The sequence below is a fragment of the Etheostoma spectabile genome, chromosome 6 (assembly GCF_008692095.1).
Source record: "Etheostoma spectabile isolate EspeVRDwgs_2016 chromosome 6, UIUC_Espe_1.0, whole genome shotgun sequence".
NCBI lineage: Eukaryota > Metazoa > Chordata > Actinopteri > Perciformes > Percidae > Etheostoma > Etheostoma spectabile.
This window is the reverse complement of record NC_045738.1, coordinates 7,052,998-7,080,293: the sequence shown is the minus strand read 5'-3', so window position 1 is coordinate 7,080,293 and position 27,296 is coordinate 7,052,998. Positions and strand designations below refer to the sequence as shown.

At 38.7% G+C, this 27,296-nt stretch overlaps 4 protein-coding genes across 8 annotated transcripts in view; 1 reads left to right on the top strand and 3 right to left on the bottom strand.

Annotated features, from left to right (window-relative positions):
- Positions 1–4,270: 4,270 nt before the first annotated feature.
- si:ch211-254p10.2 (solute carrier family 40 member 1) lies at positions 4,271–10,243 on the bottom strand. The gene is made up of 9 exons (XM_032519624.1): positions 10,094–10,243; positions 9,416–9,521; positions 9,256–9,323; positions 8,934–9,093; positions 8,515–8,630; positions 8,189–8,315; positions 7,752–8,006; positions 6,202–6,882; positions 4,271–5,836 (listed from the first exon to the last, which is right to left on the bottom strand). Exons 2-9 carry the CDS (start codon positions 9,516–9,518, stop codon positions 5,577–5,579), a joined length of 1,770 nt encoding a protein of 589 aa, XP_032375515.1. The 5' UTR covers positions 9,519–9,521; positions 10,094–10,243; the 3' UTR covers positions 4,271–5,576.
- Positions 10,244–10,775: 532 nt separating this feature from the next.
- Positions 10,776–16,661, bottom strand: LOC116690786 (sodium-dependent neutral amino acid transporter B(0)AT3-like). The gene is made up of 11 exons (XM_032517951.1): positions 16,490–16,661; positions 15,069–15,209; positions 14,785–14,922; positions 14,493–14,674; positions 13,462–13,574; positions 13,248–13,376; positions 12,705–12,861; positions 12,372–12,576; positions 11,787–11,946; positions 11,530–11,692; positions 10,776–11,438 (listed from the first exon to the last, which is right to left on the bottom strand). The coding sequence occupies exons 1-11, from the start codon at positions 16,659–16,661 to the stop codon at positions 11,262–11,264; spliced, it is 1,737 nt and encodes a 578-aa protein (XP_032373842.1). The 3' UTR covers positions 10,776–11,261.
- Positions 16,662–18,186: 1,525 nt separating this feature from the next.
- Positions 18,187–22,453, bottom strand: slc6a19b (solute carrier family 6 member 19b). Its single transcript, XM_032519597.1, has 12 exons — positions 22,134–22,453; positions 21,000–21,140; positions 20,778–20,915; positions 20,514–20,695; positions 20,313–20,423; positions 19,878–19,990; positions 19,644–19,772; positions 19,376–19,532; positions 19,058–19,262; positions 18,819–18,978; positions 18,484–18,646; positions 18,187–18,373 (listed from the first exon to the last, which is right to left on the bottom strand). Exons 1-12 carry the CDS (start codon positions 22,330–22,332, stop codon positions 18,215–18,217), a joined length of 1,857 nt encoding a protein of 618 aa, XP_032375488.1. The 5' UTR covers positions 22,333–22,453; the 3' UTR covers positions 18,187–18,214.
- A 1,995-nt stretch (positions 22,454–24,448) lies between these two features.
- fhod3b (formin homology 2 domain containing 3b) overlaps positions 24,449–27,296 on the top strand; it is a 134,391-nt gene continuing 131,543 nt past the window's right edge. For 2 of the 5 annotated variants that reach the window (XM_032518285.1, XM_032518284.1), the window contains exon 1: positions 24,449–24,979. In XM_032518285.1, coding sequence (XP_032374176.1) covers positions 24,815–24,979 — 165 coding nt within the window. In that variant the 5' untranslated portion in view covers positions 24,449–24,814. The remainder of the gene's footprint in view (positions 24,980–27,296) is intronic. The other 3 variants (XM_032518289.1, XM_032518288.1, XM_032518286.1) reach the window with 2 other exon arrangements.

Below are 27,296 nucleotides of genomic sequence, written 5' to 3'. Positions count from 1 at the left end.
TGCGCGCATGGCTCAACTTTTGTCTGTGTCAACTCAACTTACTCCTGTCGTCTTGCTGTGTCAATGCTGATAGTGTCATGACTATGTGTTGTTTCAATCTGTTGTGTATTCACTCTCGCTGTGTGTTGTTGCTGTGCGTCGTGTCAGTCTGTTGTTAGTAAGATTCAGCTAACTAACAACTTGTCACATGACTGTGTCGTCTTGCTTTGTCAATGCATGGCAGTGTCATAACTGTTGTTTCACTCAGTCGTTTCTTTGCTTTGTGTGGTTACTATGCGTCGTTGTTAGGGTTAATTTATAAAAGGCTTCTAGTGTCAGTGTATTGGCCGTGCAGTGGCTGCTTGTGCTTCTCCAACGAGAACAGTGAACGCCGCCACATTAGAGCGTCCAAGCGGCATGCCATTACTATACCATCTAAGCAATTATTACAAATTATTTTCAAACGGAATATGAGGAAAGTTGGCTAAAGGTAATCTGAATGGACTGCAGTATAAGGCTCATTATAAAATAACAGTATCGATAATAAATCTAACAATCTAAAGTTGAATTCTTTTCACAATATACACACAAATACCAGGTCAACAATGGTCATTATAAAATCTTTTGTAACATAACAATAGCCAATTTGTTTGTCTCTCATAACCAGATCTCAATAAATACAGTTTGAGGGCTTTTTCCTTGAGTAGTGTTTACTCAAATTCAAAGTTTACTGTACAGCACAGTGCAGTTTGGCCACAAGATGTCAATTCATTTTTACAAGTTACAGTATACATACTCTGATTAAAAAGTACATTTGTGACCAGATTTTATTCTATTGAAAAACTCTGGTCTTCGTTTTGTAACATTGTCTTTGCAGTCATGGGGGAAAAATATGGGGTTATTCTGTAAAGAATGAAGGTAGATAACAACAAATTATCACAGAGAGGCTCTTAATGAGTCACTGGAGGGAAAAAGGCCACCATGCTAGAAAGTAAGGATCACGCACACAAAAATCTGCTTTGTGAAAATTAGTTTTTCACAGTCAGATATTTCATTTTTCTTCTCCGGTTCATTTACTGACAGAACTGAAGCAGTCCCATGTTGGCACCAAGGTGGCGCCAACACCAAAACAGATTTCACTGACACACACCCTATGCTAAACTGATGATTGACAGCAGTGTTTAAGCAAAATCAAATAACCCATTTTCAAGTTTTGTCACCACCAGTCATAAGAGACTGATGTCTGAGTGTTTGTCTGCTTCATTTTACAAGCATAATGATTAGACTAATTTTGTTTTGCTCTTGGCTTTTGCAAAAGCAACAATCATTGGTTTGATGCATCAGACAATACAACCTTTATTTACCAGCAGACCCAAAATTTTCACCAAATACATCTGCTATTTGCTGTGCCAACCTCTGGGGAAGTGTCCCAGCAGCACAAAATAAACAATCAAAACTAAATTATGTAGTAGTATTGTGAGTGCAGTTTTGCAGGTCCTTGAACACTTGGATGTATTTGTTTGTGTGAGACCACAAGCAGCACACATCCCAGGACCTGTCAACCTTGTCATCCCAGTTCTGGCCTTCCATCGACGCTCAATGGCAAAACCTGGAGAGGGAGAAATTAAACAAATAATAATCACGCTGCAGAAGAGCTCAAGATCAAATAAGACATTACTGAACAGCCAGACAGCATAAAAGTACCCAACCTAGAAGCTTAAACTTTGCCAACTGTACAAAAGTATCTCACAAATTCATAGGAGGCTAGTAGAGGTGGTTAATAATTGCTGATCTTCACAGCTTCAGATCTTCTCATTCCATTTCAAATGGAACCCCATATGGTAGCATTCTTTCAGACATGCAACTCATTTTTGGGGACCAAGGTGGGGACATGTCTGTCAAAAGATGTCATGTACAATTATGACACTGGTTTGTAATTTATGTAACTTGTTAATGAAATGTAAGTCATTTCATGAAATTGATGTGATTATGATATGAATGTGCTTTCTAATTTGTTTATATCATTTTTGTTTTGTGTTATGGTACTGTATGTCCTGTACCCGAACATTTTCAGTACATTTCAATAAATTTCACGGTGGGGACAGCATGGAGAGCTGATGTGACAAAGAGGCATTAAAGGACCATAGAAACAGCATATGCTATGCTACTGTCTCCTGCTTTTACCTCTGTGTAAGACCAAGATATCGGTGTTTCTGAAACACCACGACTTTGAAAAGATAGGCTAAAAAAAGCAGGTGCATTGAAAACACAGCTGTTTTTCTGTCATGTCTTGATTCTTCAAGAATCAAAGACTTTTCTATCCAGCTGCTGGGACATAGTAGCCTACACTCATTAGCTATAATCGATATTTTTTATAATGAGAATGTAGGCGAAATTTGTGATGTTGGAAAACGTGCCAATCACCAATTAAACCCAAAGAAGAAGATCTGTCACTTCCGATTACCACTTTTGTTTGACCGAACAAGAGGAAATTAAGCTATAATCTTCTACACTGTTTAACTTCAACACACGGATTATTGTTTCCAACGTGGACAAATGACTGTTAAACGAGACACACAAGAAAACATGGGTAAGTCTTGTCAAATACTGCTGACACAGTATTATGTTGCTTTTGGGATTTGAAATGTCATTGCAGTGTTGCTCAAACAATAAAAGGCTTACTGGTTAAAACGTTAAAGTGATGTTTGAATGAGGAAATGGTGTGCGGAGAACGGATACGGAACATGGCTTTCACTAACCATTTACCTTGGCTAAAGTTAACGTTAGACACCAGACCTTGGCACAGCTGCACTACACACAACCCTATACTCCTGCAAAGTTGCACAAGGCAGAAAATATTGGACTAGGCCTATACCGATTAATTTTGCAGTCTGTAACTGAGTCCCACTCAAACAACAGTTCTTCCTGGAAAATTGCCTTAACCAGCCTACTCGGCTTCTGTTAATTACCATGGTAACACACTGCTAGTGATTGTGATGGGAGTAGTATGACTTAAGTTAGAGTATCGAGTTTGGGCTGCAACGGGATATGCGTTTATATGGTGTCAGAAACTGGAAGTCACTTAGTATGGTCATCATATCGTGGACTAGAAACAAGATATTAAAATATGAGAGGCTTCCATAGTGTACATTTGAGTTTGTAAATGGCTAATATAAGCCTCTCCACTATTCAGTACTTGCGGTCACTGGTAAGCCAGTAGGCTATTTTGGAACTCCTTTCCAGTAAGCACACACATGTTGCATGGTGGCAGTATCATTTCTTGCCTCGTTACATACTCGTTTTTGTTATTGACATTCATTTCTACTCGTGCTTCTGGATTAGGATGAATTTACATAATAGGGATGTCGGACATTTCAGACGAGAATATCTGGAGCACCGTCTGGATTTCCATGTCCTTCAATTCTGGATGCTGTCCATTTTTGTGTCTCATACCAACCCTTGTATGTCCTCATATGTCTTCTTCTGGATGATAGTCATAAATATCTAATTACTCTTGGATGGTGCTGACTTTAGAAAATCTGAGGATTAAGATAAAGTGTAAAGATACTGTGTGTAGCTAAATTGTGTAATTCTCACTTCTATGGTAATTATGCACTAAACTTCCCTTTATGGCATGGTGATGACCATTTAATGTGACATTGACCTCTACTGGCCACAAAAAGCCATTACATTTGCATATGGATACTGTACTTTCCTTGGTTTTTACTTGATTATGTCCTCAACATTTATATATTGTATACATCTATTATTTTGTCCTTGCAGTGTTCCTCTTCATACAGTCTCCCCGTAACATACGCATACATATGGGTATTTCTGCTAACAACCATTAGGCTATAGCTTTGTGGGTGCTACATATTATTCTGATTGACAATGAATTAACATATCCTGTGGTAGGCTACTATACTTCTGGTTTTATAAGCGTTGTAGTATTTGGACTCCAAGTTCAGTTACTATTAAAGGAAGTTGTCAGCTAAATCTTTGGTATCCCCTTGGGGGTTAAGAATATTATGTATACATATGCAAACTCCACAGGGTGCAGACAGTAATAAACCAAGTGGCTGTTTTTGTAATGAAAAACACTGGAAAAACATTGGAGTGTCAGGCTGGGAATAGGGCCAAATGGATTTACGATTATAAATTGAATTTTGATTATTGAGTGTAGTGTAGTATGTGTAGCACACTCATTGACATTACATACATTTATAAATTAATATTCTGATCAGAAGACTTGAGGCCCACGAGCATCTTCAGTCATCTTTATTATCTTAATTAATAGTCTGAAAAAATAGGACAATATAAACAGAAAATTCACAGGAAAAGTATACAAATATATTGAGATGTGTTGCTGGTTGTATGACAAAAGTCTAAACTTTGATCTTATTTCCACTGTGCACAAAGGAAATGTGAAAACTTACAGTAGCTGAGAGTAATTCCTAAGTCATATACCCAACAGTGTTCTTGTTCTTAGTTGAGGTAAGGTCATGTTTAGTTCATCAGAACTACAAAAGAATAAAAGCAAAGTGTAATACAACACTGGCAATAGCAGTGATCAACATTTGCTGTCAACATACAGTATAGGTATTACTGATTTCAAACATGTCACAAAATGAAGATTGCTTTCATCTTGGATTTCTATAAAACTATTAATATCACTCTTTATATGGGAAGGAAATAAAGTTTGGACACTATTTTTTTAATCTAACACAAGCAATTAGAATAAAATAGTTGGGATTAAAGTTTGTCCATGGCATGATGTGATACTTTTTGTTGTTGTTATCCATAACCAAGGTTTACATGCATAAAAGAAAGGCATATGTTTGCTTGATTCATCCACAGAGAAACAAACCAGGGGAAGGGAATACTTTGTCCTTTCACTTCTGTCCATTAAAAGGGGGTCTGCCTTTCAGATATTTTTTTTTCTAATGAAACAATTTCACGTAAAGTTCCCTTTATGTTCCTTTTTGGACATCCTGGAATATTTCCAAGTGGACGGATCAGTAACATCAATGCCACTTGTAGAAGTACTGTCTCGTCTTGTTTGCATTTTCATATCACTGTTACGTTTTCCTCACAACACCAGTTCTTTACTGAGTGAAGGTTAGAAAAAGCGCTCCATCCATCCATCCACCCTCCCATCCAAAAAGCTATGTAAGTTAACAGGCTTGTTTGATGAAAGTCTTGCAGTTATCTTACAGGTTTTTCAAAGGCATGTGCTGGTGCCTTAGCCACTACCTGTGTGTCCTGTTGTACATTAGATTAGGACATTTCCCCTGGAGGTACCATTGCTGCATTTATCGTATCCACCTTAACTTATGTACACGAAGGGAGAGCGTGTCTCCCACTCTATTTCACCTGAGTTCTTGTTTGCTGCTGTGGCACATGGCCCTGCAAGAAGAAAGCAAACGAGGTGGGACAGGCACTTGCTGTGTTGTGCTGAAATGAATGGCTAAGTCGGGAGTGGAGTGTTGCAATAAGATTGCTGACGGAATAGGAGGGAGACATTCATTTCACAGGTGCAGAGTGGAGTCAGTGCTGATAAGCATCTCATGTCTGGATGTGTGGGTCATGTCTGCTCCTTATGTGTCGAGGCGGCGTTTTCTCTTGGCTTTGTGTGCGTACAGGAAGTACATAGTGTGCCCAGTGGTGATGAATAATACAGAAATGATAACTAGAATGCCAAAGTGCTGTGGCTGTGGAGCGGAGATGACCATGATGAAGTGAAGCAGATCCATCAGGTAATTCATGGAGCTCTGCACCCCATTTACCACACCCCTCTCTGACTCACAGATGTTCTCCTGCAGAAGCTGGGTCACTGTCAGGTCGAAGGACCAGAGACCTAAAACACAGATGTCATTGGAGTTTAAAAGATAACCTGGACTTTATTTGGACAATATTCATACTAATTGTATATAGTACTTTTCAAGCATTAAGCACAAAGTGCTTTCCAGATAAAAATAATTACAAAATACATAACAGCTGTGCATTTATTCAGTTCTTCAGACTATTATTTAAGTTATGGGAATTGTTTTATTGCCTAACATAGATGGCAATATAATAAACTGATATTTGTCTGATAGTATCTACACTGCCAATTTATAAGGGGAAGCCCTGTTGACAGTATTCCCATTAAGTCTATTTATCATGCACTCATTTAAGTTTTGGTGTCCACTGGAACCAGTCAGCTTTGGATGTCCTACTCACCAATGCGTGCTGTGATGACACCCAAGAACAGAAGGATAATGGAGATGTAAGATTCTGGCGCTGTGTCAGAGGGGACGTTGTCAAAGAGCACAGTGTTGTTGGTCCAGTGGATGGAGGAGCGGTCGGGTAGCAGTGGCTGATTGCTGCCCACCCTCAGAGGATAAGTGTGTTTTTGCCTTTGGCTTGCCATCCCTCCAAGCTCAGAAGAGGAGTTGGAGGTAATGTAGGGCATCAGCAAGCTAAGATCCATAGGGCTGCCAGGGGCAAACACAGAGCACACACACAACAGCAAGCAGCCCAGGTGGATGCAGCTTGAGATGATGCCTGTGTTAACCAGGCCATAGGACTTCCTGAGTCTGGTGAACATCACGGTGCCCATCAGCCCTGTGATAGCCGATACACCCATCAGCAGACTAAGGAGGGAGCCGCTTATGCCCTGAGTATACGCATAGCCAGTGGTGATGCAGTCAAAGCCCAGCACTGTTGTGTAGAGGAAAGCCAGACCCATTCCTGCCAAGAAGACAGGCTGGCGATAGTAGGCCCTCCAGCCGTCCTTGCAGGTGCTCACCAGCCAGCGAAACCTCCGGAAACACAGTGGCAGGTTGGTGATTTCTTTTAGGTGCAGGCCTGTGTTGCAGTTGCCTTCGGTCAGAGGTAGAGGTTGTGCAACATTACCTTCCCCTGATGAGAAAAATGAATTTCATGCATCACATCTGTTCATCAGTAGTAAAGGCCCAATTGGTGGTGTTCACCCTTTCTGCTCTATGTCATGTTAGAATCTTTCAAATACAGACCATTTAGGGCTGCAAATGTAGACTATGTGGATTGTGTCAGTTGGGTGCTGTACATAAACTAAGGATTGTGTCTTCAAAAAACGAGTGCTTCAATGAAGCTTTGGATCTTGATATTCTTGTTCTAGAATGCCTTTGGTCAGGTAATATGATTATCTACTTTTGTATGATACAGAATTAATGAAGTTACAGCACTCATGTAGCCCGCCGTAGAAGACTGCTCACAGCATTTCATAATTCAACAAATACTGTGTTTTAACTTTTATTGTGAAGTTTTCTAATTTTTAAACGTCATTTCCTTAAGCCGAATGACAATCTTTTGGCACAAATCTCTCTACATCAGTAGTACCCTTGATGATAGTGTTTCCAACATTTTAATGGAATTTCAAAGCTACAATTTTAGTTGATTTATTAACATGTTCTCACTGAACTTTAAAAAAAGAAACCATTGTGACGTAAGTGGTGATAGAAGCTGGGGAGAAAGGGATTTTAATGTATACTGTAGTTTTATACTAAATCTGATCCAGCATTGCATAATCCCCTGCAGTTAACAGTGAATGCTGTATGTTGCCTCTACATTGCCGACTACCAGCAAGCATTGTCAACATATTTTAGCCTAATACACATTTTATACATTTTTTATTTTTAGCACTGATGCTCACTGGCCTTTATGCACATTTATGGTAAATATCATACTCTAGCATTCTAAAGGTAAAATCTGGTAACACAGGGAAAGTCAGAAAAACACATAGTCTTTACCTTGTGACATTCTCCTCTCAACCCTCTGCAGAAACACCTGATCCACCTCCACCACTGGTGGTTTGACTGAAAGAGCAGGGACGATGCGATACACCCGTGACAAGAAGAAGAACTCCACAATGAGAGACACAAGGTTCCAGCCCAGGATGAAGCCACAGCCAACTACATTGGAGGCCAGGGTCATGACCTGTCCCACTGCTAGTGGGGCCAGGATGTTAGTCACCTGATCTATCCGCCTCATGGTTGCATTCATTCCTTTTGTTAGGATCAAAGACACAGAGGTTAATGTGCTTCCACTAGAGGTCGTTCAGCAAGAGCAGAAACAGACCAATACCTGATATTCTCTGTAATTCAAGCATGGATTGTGCCCAACCAGTGACGCCTGACAAACATGGAATTCAAACAAATGTGTACTAACAGAGAATGGATCCCCTTACCAGCTAGGTGACCTCGGTTGTAGCCTGTGATAACCACAATCCAGTCCCTCTGAATGGCAATGGTCAGTGCTGTGCTTGCAAGGTTTGCCACATCTGCCAGGACGATCACCACCGTATAACAAACCACCTTGTGTAAGTTTTGCGATGCAACATGTTACTATGACAGCACAGAGTAGCCACAAGCTCAGAAGCAGAGACAACAAGGACACAGGACAGAGGGAACAACAGCAGCAATAACTCCTCTGTGTAATAATCATGGTGAGTATTCCATTTGAAGATCAACATGGTGTCAAGTAATGAAATGTAATTATTTGTCAAATACTCACAGTAAGCCATCCATCCCAGATCTGTTCAATCCTTTGCTTATATGAGAACACCAACATGAGCACAATGCTACATACTGTCACTGAGATGTTCTGAATGAAAAGAGATGCATGTGCAACTAAAATAGGGGACAAAAAAAATTGTTTTAGACTCTCACAACATAGATGACATTCTTTGTCCAAAGTGAATGCTAGCTTTGACAGATGTGAGCCTAGTGCCCAAACTCCTGCTGGTGTTCAGTCTAGCTATCAAATCAGGGACTGATTTACACTTGAGACATCAGGTGAATGCAATTTACCACCTGGCGGGAAAGGAAACCAGCAGACTTCTGGGCCCAAGATTGTGATCCACTGATCTATATCACTGTTCTGCAATATACTGCATGCAAAAAAATTGAAATGAGTGTGAAATTATTTCTTACCTTTATTCCTGGGATTGCGATCAACCCAGTCTCCAATCAAAGCCCCTAGCATGAGCACAGACCCAGCCACTACCAACCCAAACACCGCAGTCAACAGCAGGTTACGGCCATACAGCTCAATCAGGAACACAGAAATTGCAAAGTGCCACATGCGGTCGCCCTGTTTGAAACAACATAAAAGAGCATAGTTATGTAATGATATGCAAGCTGCTGTCTATATGCTGTTACACAGTTAACAGAAAGTAGACTACCTTGCAGTTATTTGAGATTCAATTTTTTATCTATTTCACCAGGAATCTGTTTCTTCAGGAAATGTTCTTACCCACATAGATAATGCTCCACTGACATATATGAGAAACTTGGGACCCTTGAGGTAGATAAGAGCTGAACCTTAAGAGGAAATGCATGAAAATCGAATAAGCACATATATTTGCTAAAAAATACATTGCACAAATTCTAATTGGTTTTAAAGTTGACTTCACCTGGTATACTCCTTGCTCTTTTAGCTCTTGCTTCCCTGATGTCGTCAGACTCAAACTCGACCACAACCCCACCACACTGGGAGGCGTCTGCTCGCTTAGACATTTCCTAGTGCGGGATCATGGGTCAAAAAACCTGTTGAACCTGTCGCACTCTTGTCCCCATTGTTAATAGTACAGTGTTTCATTACTGTAGGTCACAGCATCACTTACTGTAGATGCTTTGAAAGACACCAAGGTTACATTGTTGTTGATGACTACAAGAATGGTAAGTTGCATTATATGAAACAATTTCATAGACAGCACCAAAAATCAACATGTTGCAATGTTGTATGCACTAATTAAATACACAATTTATTTTACCTTATGCAACACAAGCTGGATCACCATGTCCTTTTGAACTCACCATATCTGCTGTAATCTCTTCAGTGGGTTTACAACACTGACATATTATTATGTATTCTACATCTAAATTTCACATCAGTCACTTCAAATTGTTTTTTTCTCAGAGGCATAAAGGCCATTGGTCAACAATTTTGATTGCGAATAAAATAACTAAAGACAAAGTGTGTCAAACTAATGTTTCACAATAGCATTAGTGTGACACCTTGTTTAGCTCTATAAACCGAGTCTACAACCGACAATAATTCAAGCGTTCATAAGTCAATGCAGGGTCATCACCTTTGTTCTGATGTTCCACTCAATCCTGTTGTTCCTCGATTATGTATCTTGTGCCATGTATCCTACATTGGGATGGTAGTCTTTCCTGAGAGCTGGAATTCAAGCTGTAGTTTTTTGAGAGGCTTAATAACATTGCAGTGTTAAAGTGCACCATTGTATGAAAGTGCCAGAAAAGCAGAACAGGCAGAGGGACAACAAAGGCAGCCAGCATATTCCAAAGCACGTGACACCGGGGGGACAATATCACTGTCCACCCACACCACAAAAAGGACAACTGTGTAACTCGTATGGCTCAAAATACACACGTGCACATGATCAGTAAGCACATGCATGCACCCTCACACACACAAGCACAGTCCTACAACTCTCACACACCCACATGCACTGTTGACATGTGAAAAAGTTACATAAAGGACACATCATGCAACACTACACCACTCTTTCCACACTTGCAGGTAAAAGAGGGAAGAGGCAATGATAATGTAAACTGAACATACAAACATAACATTGCTGCAAAAATCAGCTCATGTGGAATTTCCACTTTAAATCTTTGTGATATTTTTTTTTTTTTTTAGAATGAGTAAAGCGCTTATCAAAACCCATTCAGGAAAGTTATCCATCACTCTCTCTTTCTTCCCATTCAAACCATCAACACAGGAAATTAACTGCTGTCTTCCTTTAATCAAATATTAACACAGACCTCATATTCAGTTCCAGTCTTTGGTATTGTTTTGTTAATATTTTTCTCAGGGATATTGTCCTGCGGTGATTTGATCTAGTAGACAGTGATCACATTTCCTTCACCAATATAAATGCACTTGTGTAAATAAAAAAATAAAAAATTAATTGGCAAATATACTAAAATTACAGCAAATGAATGTGTTTTAATTTAGCAAACATACTGAAATTACAGCTGATGATGAAATGATAAAATCACGTTTACTGTATGTAATGTAATTAGAAGCTTGTAATACCATACTAATCTAAAGATAGAAAACATACTGTATGAAAGAAAAATCAGTGAAAACCTTTTGTTTGCCTTGTAGTTTCCAAATGAAGAGGTTATTAAATGACAACATATCTCGAATGGTATGTAGCCTGCCACTGGTAGTCCTGACCACCAATCAGGTAAATTAGCTAAACTCTTCCCTTACAATTCTCCATGACATTATTCATTTGCATACGGATTTTGGTTGTGCCTGTTCATGATGTACTTCTTCAGAAAGCCCATTAATTTGTAGAGAGCCACAAGAGGAATGGATACAACAGGAATGACAGATAAGAGCACACAGATAACAAAAACCCATTTGGGATAGGGCTGAACATCAGCAAGGGGGAATTGCACCTGTAATGTTAAAGGATCGAAAAGTCAGTGTCTTTTATTTCATCATATTCTACGTAGTGATGTTGAAGAGCTATTGTAAAATCTTTCTTACGTAATCTGGGTTCCAGGCGTTATATGTAGGTTGTTTTTCAGCCTCAACTGCAACGTATGCCACAAAAACCACCAGAAGCATGAAAGGACTGATGAAGCGCCAAGTGGCCTGCCAGTAAATGTTTGGTCTCCGACCTGACATCCATTCAATGTCGTCATTAAACCTGTGGGCAAACAGAAACCCTTTGTCAAGTCATTTAAATGTTTTTTTAAAAATATATATTTCAAGTATAACGTTTACATGAATTAAAGTATTACTTGTTTATTCCATATATGTATACTACGCTAATGATCTCAAAGAATGCTATGATGAGCAGAGGAATGGATCCCACATAGCTGTTGAAAATCTCCAGCCAGTAGTTCCCAGAGCCCAAAGTAAAGATTAGGGCCACAGTAAAGGAGGTGAGGCACATTAACCCTATAAGCAAAAAAGAAAATACATTTTATTTCATGCCATGAATGAATGCCATTAATATGGTGGATTCACTAATGCGAGAACCTTTACAGCCTACCTGCACTAAACTAATTTTACAGCCCATTCTAACCTTATATTCTTATTATAATATGTGTTTCACACATGAATACATAGTTTCACATTGAAAGAACATTTACCAACGGTTCTTATCAAAGCTAATGTATACAAAAGGCAACTTTTAACATTTGACTTTTGTGTAAGTGTGTCATAATTTTTGTTTTATTAATCACTGTTATCTAGAGAGAGTAAGAGTATGTTTTCCACCTAAACTTGTCAGTTTTTTTGTAATATTATAATACAATACAAACAACTGTTGCCAATGCCATGATTGCAAACACTGTATGATGTTATCTGATCTTTTGGTTTACCTGTGAAAATTTCTTTAGGAATCCAGGGTGGAATCATGTGCAGGTCAAGCAGAGGAGTAAGGACCCCCTCTAGATTTCCAAACATAGAGGAGAGGCCCAGGCTGAAGAGCATGACAAAGAAGAGCACCGCCCACACCTGAGAGCCTGGCATTTTTATCACCGCCTCAGTGAACACGATGAAGGCCAGTCCGGTTCCAGAGGCGCTCTACAGGTAGGAAGTGAATGTGATACATGATCTCATACACAGTCATCTCACAAAATGTCATGGAGAAAGCTGCTAGAATCTAAACTATTAATAACTTTTAAATATTAATAGTAATGGATGTACTGTACTTGGTCCAGGAAAGTCTGCAGGTTACATGTCTTTAGATTGAGGCTTTCAACCTCTGAGGGATCAGTTTTGTTGAGATACTTAAACCAGTCGTCATAGTTCTCAAGGGTTATGTTCTCATCCCCAATGTTGAAAGAATTAGTCAATCTCAGTATGTTCCTACGAGAAATTGAATGAGTTAACACTACTATAAGTGTCACTGCTGATAATTATTACTAGGGCTGAAAATCTATTTATTAAGTAACTGAGAACATGTCTTTGTTTTGTACTGGTTAACTGATAAATAATTTAAGTAAAAACAAAATGTTATAATGTTGAAAGAACGTTTTGTATGAAACCACAAACAGACTATGTTTTTTTTTTAATGTTTGACTAATATTGATAGTTTAACTAAGTGGCATCTATAGTATAGTTACAGCAGTTGTAATGATTTGTGGTCTGACAGCTTGTATATATAATCATCAGTTGCTCATCTAATAATAATACTGTATACTTATATAGCTAAATATATAATTATTATACATGATTACCTATATTGTACTTACCAATTTTTGCAGCCATTGTAGTTTTCATTTGCTTTAAATCCAAGTATGGCAAAAATAGGAATTGATGCATAAATTGATGTAAAACTGTTCACACATCCAACAATTAGGGCATCTCTCTCACAGTTATTCCTGCAAAGATAAAATATAGTTTTTATTTTGTTTTTGGATATTACATTCTTTTTCAGGAATGAAAATGTGTTCGAAAGGTTGTTACTTTTGAGCATTGTAACTGGAAAAAGCAATAAGTCCCCCAAAGGCCAAAGACAAAGAGAAAAAGATCTGAGTAGCAGCATCCAACCAGACCTCAGGGTTTTTCAGGGTTTCCCACTGTAATGAAAATATAAATTGCTAGTTAGATATCACATTATGCTATTTAATTCTTGTCATGACATTATTGCAATATAAAACTAAAGACAAACTCACATTTGGAGTGAAGAGATATATTAAGCCATCTATGGCCCCAGGCAGAGTCAATGATCTGACCAAGAAGATGGTCAAAACAAGATAGGGAAAGGTGGCTGTAACATAAATAGCCTGTTGAAAATGTTTTGATGCTGATTAAATATTTCATATTCACATCCAACAGAATTAGTGAAATTTTTATTTAAACATATGTATGCACTCCTATTTAACTGAAGTAAAACTAAAACGTTAAACTTCCGGGGGGTTTTGTGAGGGTGTTTTTTAGAGCCTCGCAAAGTTAGAGCGCTCTCAAATTTGAGTTACCGTCACTTATCATACATATCTTACAAATATCAATCTTCCATCCATCACCTTTATTGCCTTTAATGCAGCCTCTACCAGGATGCATAATATATGTGAAAAAAACATCCTTCTTCCTGCTTTTGCTGTAAGTATTGTCATTCTGCTGTTTTGGAGACAGGAGGTTTATCTAGCTCTTAAGGTTTGATTTGTAAATGGCATGCACAGTAAATATCTGCCAAGTTAAGGCCAGAATTGTATTTGAGCAAATTGGAGGGATTTACAGTGAGATGCACTTATCTCTTCTAGCCTCACATGACTAAGAATGATAAGGTAGCTTCACTTTGTAGTGCATAGTCCATTTCATATTCATGTGTTTAACTCATGTTATAACTCATGTTACTCATTTGTGTGAGGAAAGCCAGTTACTCTCATGGTTCCAACATGTTGCCATGAAATGTTGGTATCTGGGCTAGAAGATATAGCAAATGGATATGTCAACACAACTCAGTTTTTTAGCATTTCATCAAACAGGTTAATTACCTTCCCAATAGTCTCAATTCCACGTATGAAGCAGATGTACACAAGGCACCAAGCAGATGCAAGACAAAGCACTAGCCACCACTGTATGGACCCACTGGTCTCAATGTTAGGCGTAATGTTCAGTGTTTCACGATACCAGAAATAGTTCACTGGTGAGCTCTTCTCACATTCACTTACATAGCCTGTATCAAAAACATTATTCATCGTGATTAATAAATGGGACTGTCTGTCATTTACTAGTTATTGTTCAAAAAGTATTGTTAATTTACATTATCACGATGTAAGAAATTACCAGTGAGATTCAAATTTAATGGGCAGTCCCTCCACGGAAGTGGATTTTGAAAGGAGTGGAAGAAGTACCAGAGGATCCAGGCCAAGATCATGTTGTAGAACAGACCAACTAGAAAGGACACTACTAAGGAGGCCACACCTGTGTGTACACATTGACATTAATCACCAAGAAATGTAGACTTTGCATATTATGGATGGCAGTGATGCAACTTTATGTTATGAAGCACATTACCTTTTTAGGCATCTTGCTTTTCTGAGTAATGTTCATAGACATCAATTTCTCACCTAAACCTCCCAGATAAGGGGAGATTGAATTCCACACTCCAACACTTCCCATGCGGAGTCGTTGTCCGATGGCCAGTTCCATGTGCAGCAGAGGAAGTCCCTCAAACACCAAGGCAATGGCATAAGGAATCAGAAAAGCCCCTTAATATTAAACAAATGTAAAAGTGATATAAAGTTATTGTGACAACTGACAATAAAACCATAAACATTACTTACTGTAATTCTCAGTAAGTTATTGACTTCACCTTAATAAACATTGGCATTGCCTTTATGGTTGAAGGTCATTCAGTTTCTGATTACTGAACATTTTATTATCAACAACCAGAGCTTTATCACATTCACTCATTTCCAGCAATAGATATTAAAACCAGACATACAGTGGAACAGTAACAGTGCAGTGTTAGTGTTTTTCCTTATCATTTCAGTTAATCCATCGCATCTTTTGCCCACCATTGTATGGAGTAGTGAAGACTTTGTGAACCATTTTTTTAATCGTAATGGAATTGTATTAAGTAGATCAAGCAGAGCTATGAACAATAAGAAACAAATCTTCTACAGTCACATAATCACTTAAGTATTATCTCCCTCTAATTCATTGGTGAGAGCCAATTATTACAGTCCATCTGGTCAGTCAGGTTTCTAGATTGAATTTCACTGGAAAGATAAACATGCAGATTATTCAAGTTATTTTTTGATCACAGGCAAAGGACCAAAACCAAACAAAGAAGATGAATCACTGAGGACATGGTGACAGTCACATAAACAGTTTTTATGTATAAGTACTGTATATGTGGAAGTGATGCTTGGCAAATTGACAGTAAACTAAATCAAGTTCTTATTTTAATAATTTATTAAAATTAATCAACATTATTAACAACTTTATCTTGAAAATACTCAGAATCATCTGTTGTGTTCTGGAAAAACAAGATAATTATAGCAGGAAATCATAGCAAAGTCATAACTCCAACCATATGTCAGTCATGCCACTCGTGAAAATACATAAAGTAAGACGGTAATGGTTAAATAAAAGCAGATAGGAAAATTGGAATGTCAAAAACAGGTGGGACTATTGTGTTGTCGTGCCACGTTGCAGTACTACTGTTTGTCTGGAGTATGTTTCTACATGCCTCTGTCTGGGGAAATTTAAGAAAATACAATTATTCTGGTGAGGAAGGTTGTAATTTACACAAATTATTTAAAAAAAATGTTTCTTGGTATTTTCATAATTTAAGAGAATAAAACATTATTAAAGAAATAATTCAGTTTTACTAACAGCAACAGTTTTATCAAGAAAGCCCTTGGATTATTAACTGTAAACTATTTCTCGTCATGGAAACCAAAAAAAAAAAGATTTGACAGACTATCCAACTTTACCTTTTGTTTACACATCTTAAAGCACACTGTAAATGAAATGCTCTTACCTCCGCCATAGATTTGACACAAATATGGAAATCTCCACACATTGCCAAGTCCCACAGCAAAACCTATGCAGGTTAGCAAATATTGGACTTTATTGTCCCATTTTGGTCTTTCAGCAATCTTTTTAAGTCCATCAACATGCGTCTGCTCAGCACTTTCAGCGTCTTTATCCATCACTTGTTTTTCCTTTATATTATTTCAGTGTATGTGTTGTGGAAAATTGTTTTAAGTCAGACTTGTCCACTCTGTCTAAAGAGAAGGGGAGGACTTGGTGAGTTGTTACCTGTTTGTATCAGGAGACTGGGAGCAACATTTGCTTTATCAGCCCCATTTTTGTTAGCTCTTGACGCTGAGTAAAGTGGCATGATATGATGTGAGAACAGAGGTGATAACAGTTGATTGTAATACAACACAGCATACATGAGGAACCCAGTATAACTGATTGTACTCATGTCTTTTTTAATGTATTACGTGATACAGTTTACATTACTGTTATTTGCCCACAGTCTGGGTTATTTCAGTCAGAGGTAATTAACAAACTTCACTCACATCAGATAAAAAGGCAAGTATGTAGTGTGTAGTGTGTATAAAGTTCCTTATCAGACTTAATCAACAAAAACACTATTGAAAATGTCTTGTACTGAATTTCTATTCTATATGATATTCACAAAGATCTCAATCACTCACATTCAGTATTCTTTTTTTTCCATTTTTGGGGCATTCTCAGCCTTAATTTTGATAGGACAGTAGAAGACGTGAAAGGGGAGAGAGTTGAGGAGTAAACCTCTACAAATGGGTGCCCACTCTGTCAATGAGCTATCTGGGTGCCCGCAGTCAGTATTCTTAACTGGAAAACACAAAGTAGAGTTATACAGCACACATAATGTCAATCAGCTGTATTCAGTTTTTATTACAGACAGATGCAGAAGCTAAGGGTTTTAAAATAACAACGTGCAGCTGATTTAATCAATGTTTAATTTACTTCTCAAACACGTCACAGTAGTGCCCCCAGCTGGACAGATGGATGCACCTTCATTATATGGCTTAAAGTCAGCTTTCTTCTGGGGCAGCACCTCCTCTCATTCTCAAATAGAACAGTCAATTCATACTTAACCCGTCTGAAAGATCAACCCATGCACTAAGATCCTGCGTTCAGTAGATTTTCATTTCTTTGCATTAATTGGACACAACACAATACAAATTTAAAACTGGTCAAACGTATTGCCTTCACAAAGGTGATAGTATACAAATTTGTCGTTAGCTCCATGCATTCAGTGACATTGGTTGAGGACATTGTTTGTGGTGTTTTTATGATGGCAAGCTCTTTTTACGATGGGTAATCTGAGAGTGACGCCTTGCAGAAAGCCACACTACTACTTGACAAATATCTGATAGCATAGAAAGCCAATAAACTACTGTTCTGGAAGACGTATTTTAATTAACAGGAAACAGAACAACCTTAAGGCAAATTTGTATGTAACGGCAAATTTGTATGTAACTGTGTCTTTTGAATTTTACAACCTGATTTACTGTTAAGACGTGATCGCTGTCACAGGTGGCTGAGGAAACAAGGAGTTCTTTTCAGAAAAACTATTTTAAAATGGCATTGATTAAACCATGACAGCAACCACTTAAATGTTCTTAAAAAAGATAAAAAGATAAAATTGAGGATTTTACCACATTCTTAGGCTGTGGATTGTTTGCTCTCATTGTTCATTTGAATTTGGTCAGAGATGGTCGAGATCTGGCTTAACCTTCTTCTTTGACTTTAAGCATCTCCAGGCACAAACTAAAGGCACAGCAAGACTGGGTATCCCTGCCAATATAAAGATGATCGCATAGATCCAGACTGGATATTGCTTTTCTTCCAGTGTCGGGAATGTATTCTGCAAACACAAAGAAAAAATACTATAACTTTTGTTTTCAGTGGTGACTGTATGTTTCAGATGATAGCCGTAAGTTATGGGACATCATCTCAGCATAAAATCTTATTTACCGATTCAGGATTCCAGGCTTTGTAACTGATCTTTTCAGAAACTTTAGTGACGAAGTAAAAGACCAAGATGATAAACATGATGAGCGGGCTGATGACTCTCCATGACGCCTGCCAGAAGAAGTTGGGTTTGTGTCCTATCATGAACTTAATATCATCATTGAACCTATAGAAGGACAGCGATACACACATTTCATTGCCAAACAAGCTTTTCTTAATACATGTGGTCCAATAATAGTGTGGGTTGCTTGTGATACCATGCTATAATTGTGTTCCTCTCATCTCTTAATTGATGAAAGACATAATAAGTTACATAAAGCAATCTATTTTAATATCACCTGTCTATGCCATATATGTAGACCACCGAGATCATCTCGCAGAATGCCACAACTAGCAGAGGGATGGATCCTCCATAGGTGTCAAAGAGTGAAAGCCAATAGCTTCCTGAGCCTTGGATAAATATCAGACCCACCAGACAGCAGAGCATGCACGTTACACCTGATGGAGAGCAAAGAGTTGATACAATATAGCAGAAATCCTTATTTATATAAAATTAGATAATACATGTTAGAGTTACCAGTGACAACCTCTTTTGGCCATGTCTTAGGGAAGACCTTGAGGTCTTGCAGTGGTACTAAAACTCCCTCAATATTACCAAACATAGAAGACAGGCCGAGACAGAAGAGCATTATGAAGAAAAGAACCGCCCACAACGGAGAGAGGGGCATCTTGGTGATAGCCTCAGTGAACACAATGAAGGCTAAACCAGTTCCTTCAACTCCCTAGGCCCAAACACAGCACAGTGTTATAGCAAAGCATGGCAGGGATCATGTAACAAGAATAAATGTTGGTTGAATTTCCAATAAAAGGGAAGCTGGTGCATACATAATCTTACCTCACTGAGAAAAGTATTTAAGTTGCAGGTCTTAAGATCCAGCTGTTGAAAAACCTCAGGGTGTGTTGCATTAAGATTCTGAACAACCTGATTGTAGTTGCTGTCAGTGATGTTGCCCTCAGGAAGGTCAAACACATTTAATAAAGCTAGGATGTTTCTGGAACGCAACACTTTTCAGGTTAAAAAGGTTTTTACAGTCAATGCACCGCTGAAGAAAACAATATTGAGCTGGTAAACTGTATATTTTGACAAAAAAGGCATGACGTACCCAGAAAGACAGTTGTCAAATCTCTCTGTTGCTCTGAAGCCGATTATGGTGTAAATGACAGTTGCCGCATAGACTGAGGTGATACCGTTGATGATAGAGATGATCACTGCATCCTGTTCACAGTTGTTACTAAAGAAAAAATGCATTTTTATGTATATACTTTATTTAGGTAGTTTATAAGTGGTGCAATTACCTGTAACTTTGAATGACACAGGTTAAAACAAAAAAACTTACTGCACTGAGTTATAGCTGGAGAAAGAAATAAGACCACCAAAAGCCAGAGAGAAGGAATAGAAAACTTGAGCACCCGCATCGAGCCATGTTGATGGCTTAGCCAGCTCTGTTAACTGAAAGAATAAGTACACAATTATGGATACACTTATTGCTATGCATGGTCTATTTGGTACATCTAATGAGGCTACTGTGGCTGAGGTCTATTCAGAGGACTTTGGTAAAATTATGCCATAGATGGGGGTAACTGGTAGAGCACCACAAACTGATTTTTTATTATATTTTATGTGAAAATGCTACAATATACCTTTGCATTAACTGTTGTCCTCGTAATTGACAATAGGCCTTCAAACACAATTTTAACATTAGATACTTAATTAATTTGTTCTGCAGACCAGTGTTATTGCTAAATGAATTTAAAAAAAAAATGCAACTTACGTCTGGTGTGAAGAGAAATTTAACTCCATTCAAAGAGCCCTTCAGGGTCAACCCTCTGATCAGAAAAATTGTCAGCACCATGTAGGGAAGGGTCGAAGTCACATACACAGCCTTGGAAAAAAAATTAAGTATTCACACAATTACGGTTTAGCTAAATTAAAATTGAATCTTTGTTTTATTTTAGTAAGCAATGTGCTGTACCTTCCCGGTCGTCTCAATACCACGAATTATGCAAATATAGAGCACAGACCATGCACATATGTGACATAACAGCATCCACCACTGCAGACCACCATCTTCTTCAATCGCTGGAGTTGTGTTCAGGGTCTTCCTGTACCAGAAATAATCCACAGGGGAGCTCCTCTCACACTCTGAAACACTGCCTGACATAATATAATAACTGAGTGTGTCAGTAAGCAAAAATCAAGTTTCTATCATAAATGATAATACCAGTTGTAGCATTACCTGTTAAATTGGTATTCATAGGACATTGGCTCCAAGGCAGAGGCTCTTGAAATGAATTAAAGAAGTACCACAGAATCCAGGCCATAATGGTGTTGTAGTAGAGACTGATCGTCAGAGATACACACATAGATGCAATACCTGTCAAAGAATGTTTTAAAAGGGTTTCTTTTAGGACATGTTTTCACTAAATGTAGCAAACAGTATGCAAAGAATGTTTCTCACCAATGCCAGTCAAATAGGGATGAATTGTAGCCCACACTCCCAAACTGCCTCTTCTTAAACGTTGACCAATAGCAAACTCAAGATGCAAAAGTGGGATTCCTTCAAGAACCAGCAGGATCAAAAATGGTATCATAAATGCTCCTGGAGAAAAAAAAGAAACTGGTAGGTCATGGTGTCATAAAACAATGAATCATTAATATAAATAAATGTCAGCATCTTGATGTTAATAATTTAAGATACGCTGGAACACATGCGGAGATAAAGTCCAACAGTTGATGTAGTTAGGTTCATAATGCAATGTATAATCCAATTTAGTGTTTGCAGTAAGCCCTTAATACAAGGATTTCCAGTGAGTCAGAAGGTAAAACATGTCTTATCCACACATGTATCGGTTACAGGCCATCTTTTTGTGTCTTCACTGCTTCATTTGATTTAAGATGCTTCTACTACTGTAACACATATAAGGATGTAGTCATTAATGGATCAGTGGTCTTGTGATATCCACTGGATCAGTTGTTCATTTACTTTGAATTGGACAAGGATATCAACTATTAGGTGGACTTTATCATCATACCCAGTGATCCAGAACTGCACTACAAATTGATTCATTGTAATTCAAAATGCTTAATAATTTGCCCCACAGGGACAATTGAGACAAAATGGTTTGCGAACATGAAACCACAGCAAACAATACATTCGCACATAAAAACAATGTAAAAATACAAAATATGCTCATAAAAATCAAACCCAGTCGAAGCAAAGGAACAAATCCGCCCAAAACTACAAATACATGTGCATTTATCAGTTTAGGTACAAAGCATATGGCTTTCCCTTGTATGCTTACTGTTACACATCATTTGACTTCAGGAATAACCAAACCACCTCCTATTTCTTTTACAAACAGGCAATCTAAAATTAATTTTTGATGGCAGTAGCAGGCAGACAAATACCTCACTGATGTCTAAAATAAATGTTAACATAGAAGTATGGGAGTATACCTAATGCTCATGTACTCTTCCAGTAGGTCTGCATTGGCTGTAAAAAGGTATGAAATATTGTTGTTCCATTCAAACAGTGTTATTGAAAATAGTCAAATATGGAATAAGTACAGTAAACTATGAAAGTATCACTTGCCTCCTCCATGACTCTGACACAAGTAGGGGAACCGCCAGACATTTCCAAGTCCCACACAAAACCCAACACAGGTCAACATGTACTGGGTCTTGTTGTCCCATTTTGGTCTGTCTCCAGCCTCGTCTTTCTCCAGTTTGTCCAGCTGCTGATGGGACAGTATCCTGTCCTCCAGGCCTGGATTTGGGAGTTGTAACTTCATGATCTGTCTAACACTAATATTGCAGTGATTCAATAAGCACTGTAAAGTGCTGGTAAGTAAATTGAGGCTCACACTATAAGGTCCTGCAATATGAACTGGATCTCTGTTATAGATTGACTAGGCTATGGTGTCAGAGGGCGTCAGAGTCACTCAGTGTGCAGCCGTTAAATCCTATGAGCTGTGTAGGAACACACGCAGCAGTTTGCCAGTGTCTTATCTGATAAAGAAGGGTTAATGCACAGGAAACACTGGTTTACTGGAGAAAACCCATATTTATAGGATTTAATGTAAAGTTAAAAAATGATTGAAACAGTTGCCTATACAGTAACAATGATATAATTCAGAACACATATAAATCCACAGACTTTTATAAAACATGTGTCAACTGTTTATTCACTTTTTAAACTTAAAATATGTATAAATAATGAAAAAATGTTGAAGGTTCATAATGGACTTTGTAAATAGTAGTTTGACAAAAAACCCTTAAGTCATCAGATGAAGTTTGCTTATTTTTCCTAGAGAGAGAAGAAGTGATTATAACTAGAACTGCAAGCAGTAATAACCTCATTGACTGCAGTCGTCCCGACGCGAGTCGGCATCGGAAATATCGAGAGGTGTGAGCCTCAAGGTCGGCCGTACTACTCTGTTGCAAATATCCCAGAGCCCTAAAGGATCTTTGACGACCTCTGGTCCGTCTGATTTTATTTTCTATAAAAGCTTTAAAACATCAACCCTGTTGTCCATAGTAAATCTATGAACATCATTTATTTTCAGGAAAAAACTGGGCTATTAGAATATTTGTGCTGCACTGAGTTCACTTAAATGTTAAAAAAGGTTTTAGGACCATAAAAACAAAGGAACATGAATCTCACAGATATATATTGATATCACACACAGCAATGCCACACAAGCATTTGTGTTAACAAAACAGTTCTATATATTTGGAGTTATTCAGTGCAAAGATAAATAGATTGAACATTATGACTTACAACTAACATTTCTTACATACAGTGTATCAATCTTGCATGTAACAGTATGGATTAATTGCACAATGACCCAGAAAAACTCTGGGCTTCTGGATAACCTTCTGTAAGGGATAGGAAGACAACAAAGACATCAGCAGAACGGGGCCACTGTTAGTTTTTCGCAGCAAAATACAGTATGTTTCTACTAGTTATATTATTAAGTTACAAAGTCATGAATCAGAAGTGCTATTTGGCATCATATACGATGCACTCGACCTCAGAAGGAATAAAATGGCCCAACATGGTCTACGTTGATTATAGTGCCCCCTAATGGCCTATTTTTACCAAATTTGGTAACGAGTCTCCGAGCGGCATGCCAAACAATCTCTAGGTTTGGTGTTGAGAGCATTTACTGTGGCAGAGATATTGCGCTTGCAAATTTCCCATTTAAATGCATTGAGTTTTTAGACAAAACAGGGGTTCACTTTTGTAATATTTGGTGAGTAATTCACTTTAGTGTAAGTGAATAATCCAAACGTGGGAACCAATCATTACCCTGCCTACTGTAAATGGTACCCATCAATGTTTGTAAAAATCGGATGAGCCGTTCATGAGGTATACACTTTTGTATTTGTAGTGATCCTTCGTGCCCAATGTTCGTGAAATTTGTTTTAGAGCCTCATGTGGGTCATACCAAGGAATCTAAAGTTTGGCTTCGACAGCATTTTATTTTTGCCAAGATATGGCAAAGTTGGTGTTTTCATAGCTACACAAATGTGTTTGTGCGTAATATGCGCAATGTTTATTCTATAAATATTATTTTAACAACTTTGCTACCGCGGTTCCCGGCCCCTCGGGCTTGGACCCCAAAATATGCACTAAAAATTATTTCATACAGTGTAACAAAATTGTATAATGTAGATGTATCATTCAAGCAGCGTTGTATGCCTCCTCCACTCCCTCATACAACACCTAATCACCAGATAACTTCGCCGGACTCAGTTTAGCTTTTAATTCAGCACCACCAGGTGATCAGGAAACTCCATCTCATGTGGAGTTTCATCATATTTGCCACTGGAGGCCGCCATTGCGCCTGTAATATGAGCTGAGTCGGCCGGCTTGGGTCTGGCTGCTGTGTCCCCTGGCAGAGTTTATGCTTGAGGAGGGAGCCGCTTCCCATCGCTCTCCCAGACCAGGCGCCAAGTGTAGCAGTCCCGTCCGCACCTCTGACGCCCGCTGTGCCCATGGATACTGCCGCCCCGTATATTTCCACACCGCACTGACTAACCGTATCTCTCAACGAGGTACCCTGGATATTTACTTCTGGACTGTTGTGTTCGTTGTCCCGAGTCCTCTGCGCTGCGTGACGCGAATGGAGAAGGTCCAAGGATAACAGAGGGTGCAGGATTTTGCTACTGCAGAAGACCTGCCGGTAGTTCGCTCTCCGCCTGTCTGTCAGAGGCTGTGGTGTCGCATCCAATATTTTCATTATCTAAATCGCCTTGCATGGATGCATCATGACTACGTTTATATGCCGGGTGCAATTCTTAGATGATACTGATCCATTTAACAGCACCAATTTCCCCGAGCCCACCAGGCCACCCCTGTACACTTTCAGGGAAGATATTCCTCTGATAAATCAGATTGCTGGAGTCCACAGGCTGCTTACAGCCCCGCAAAAGGTAGGCTATGCAGTATACTTATTAATATCTTGGTTTTGTTTTTGTTCATGTCTCTTTAAATGAGCTTAGTGCAAAGTTAACACCCACAAAATCCTCAATTAATAATTAGCTTCGACATGTTGATGGGGTTACTACCAAACAAACCTAATGGACCATCATAGAGCTGATGACTTGAAGCAGCATGTTGATGGAGCATCAACATGCATTCAGGCATTGCATGCACAGTGTCAGTAAGATATATGCCTATATATATGCCTATATTATGGAGTATACTGAATACTCCATAAGGTGATGTTGAAATGATGAAGACACCCATTATTTTGCTGAGGGGCAGGGATCTGTTAATGTTTACCTCAACCACAAAACTAATCCCATCACTTTGACCTGTTATTCGTTAGCTAGACTTAGGGAGATCGTTCACAAAAAAATGTAAGAGAAAAGAAACAAAGGAAACAAGTAATGCAAATGTGATATACTCAATGTATCAACAATGGTTGTTTGTTTACCATTACTCTTCCCTCAACTTTCAGTTGGGTGCTTCTTGTCTTAAGATGAAAATTCAAAAAGACAACTTTGCATTTGTCTGTGCCAACCATGAATGGGAAAGCTTGAAGTCCATGTAGGAAAGCACTTCTACTATTGTCATTTCACACAGCCCCAAATGAAGTTATGATGGGTCAAATGCCCAGTTGGTCAGTTGATGAGGGATGGAAGCTCCATAGGGTAATTCTCCAGCCCTATTGTACTAGATCTGGGGAGATAAATTTGCAACCATCTGATCTCAACTCAACTTCGGATTCCATGTGTATCTAAAAAAAATGTTATGTGCTTACCTTTTTGGCTGTCATTTCCTTAGTCAAAAGCATAATGCATTTTGCTGTGTCTCCACATTGTTGTACTAGTCAGCTTCATCTAATTGGTCTTCATTTAGTCCTAACTGCTTAAAGAGGTGAAACAGTACATATTATTTTGCTTGCTAAAGTTGGCCTAAATGGCAACAATCCAGAACTGCACAGACAGTTTTGAGTAGCTCATAATAACTGAATGCTCCACTTTGTATGGTGTAAATTGCCTTGTCTAAGTTTCCTAAAGAAAGCCAGTGACAAATAACGTAAACCTGAATCTCATTATCCAGTTTCTTTTTCTTTTTGAGGCCTCTGAATGATATATTTTTTTGAGAAATTACTCTTTCTGCCTTCTGATGAGATTATGTGCATCCAAACACATTTTCTAAAAACCTCATCTACCAAACTTCAAATTTAAACAAAGCAAAGGGGCCATAGCATCTGAGGTTGAGTCTTTTATTGAGGAGTCATCTTAGTCTGGTTGGGAAGTTGCGTAAATAGAAAGTTAATTAGGGTCTTCCTTCATTCTGTCAGATCAATGGTACTCCATATTGTTTGAGTAGAGCTGGTAAGATAAGTCACGGAATCCTCAGGATGCTGTGGATCACCACAAGCCTGGCTCTCATTCTGCAGCCCACTCAGTCTGACCAGCAGGATGGGATGGGAACGCTTTCCACTGTTTAAGAGAGGAGAGGGAAGCGGGCAGAATTAAAAAAACAAACAAAGAGCTGATGTACTTTGCACCGTCGACTGGTCTCAGTTTAGCAGTAGGCCAGCTGGACCGCAAACTAGACAGAGAGGGAGTACCCGTGGTAGGCTCTGCAGCGCCTGGTTAGGGAGATTCGGTTATATGGGCATTTGTGGTAAGCAGTAACTCGAAGGAGCAACCTTTGTGCTAAAAAATAACAGTCAGGTGAATGACAAGACTTTCACCACAGCTCTCGGACTCACACCCTCAAAAGTTTGAAGAAGTGACTTTGGTGCGACCCTTTGAAAGCCATTGGCAGCAAATCTGTTGTCTTTGAGCTGCGTCTCAATGTAGCAGGTCAATCTGGTATAAATAGCACGCTGCTAACACATGGTGCTGAGGGAGTCAAAACAGCAAGCATATGCTGTCCCTAGGCTGTTCCTGTCAGTTTCAGTCTGTAGTCTCAAGAGGCGGGATCTGTACGTGTGTGTGCGGTTGTTGTTTATACGCGTGTGTGTGTTTGTGTGTGTGTGTGTGTGTGTGTGTTTGTGTGTGTGTTGTATTGGTTTTGTACATGAGGTGGCACTGTGGCTATGATGCTGTAAGTCAAACATCAATTACCAGTAACTGGTTTGAGGTTCAAATTGTAAATGCTTGTTGTGTAGCAACAACAGCTTTGTCAGGACAGCAGACACACTTTGTCAGTTTTTTTAACCCTCCCAGCTAACAATTTTTGGTTCCCAGAACGTTCTGGGAACGTTCGTTTTTGGTTGTGGGAACGTTC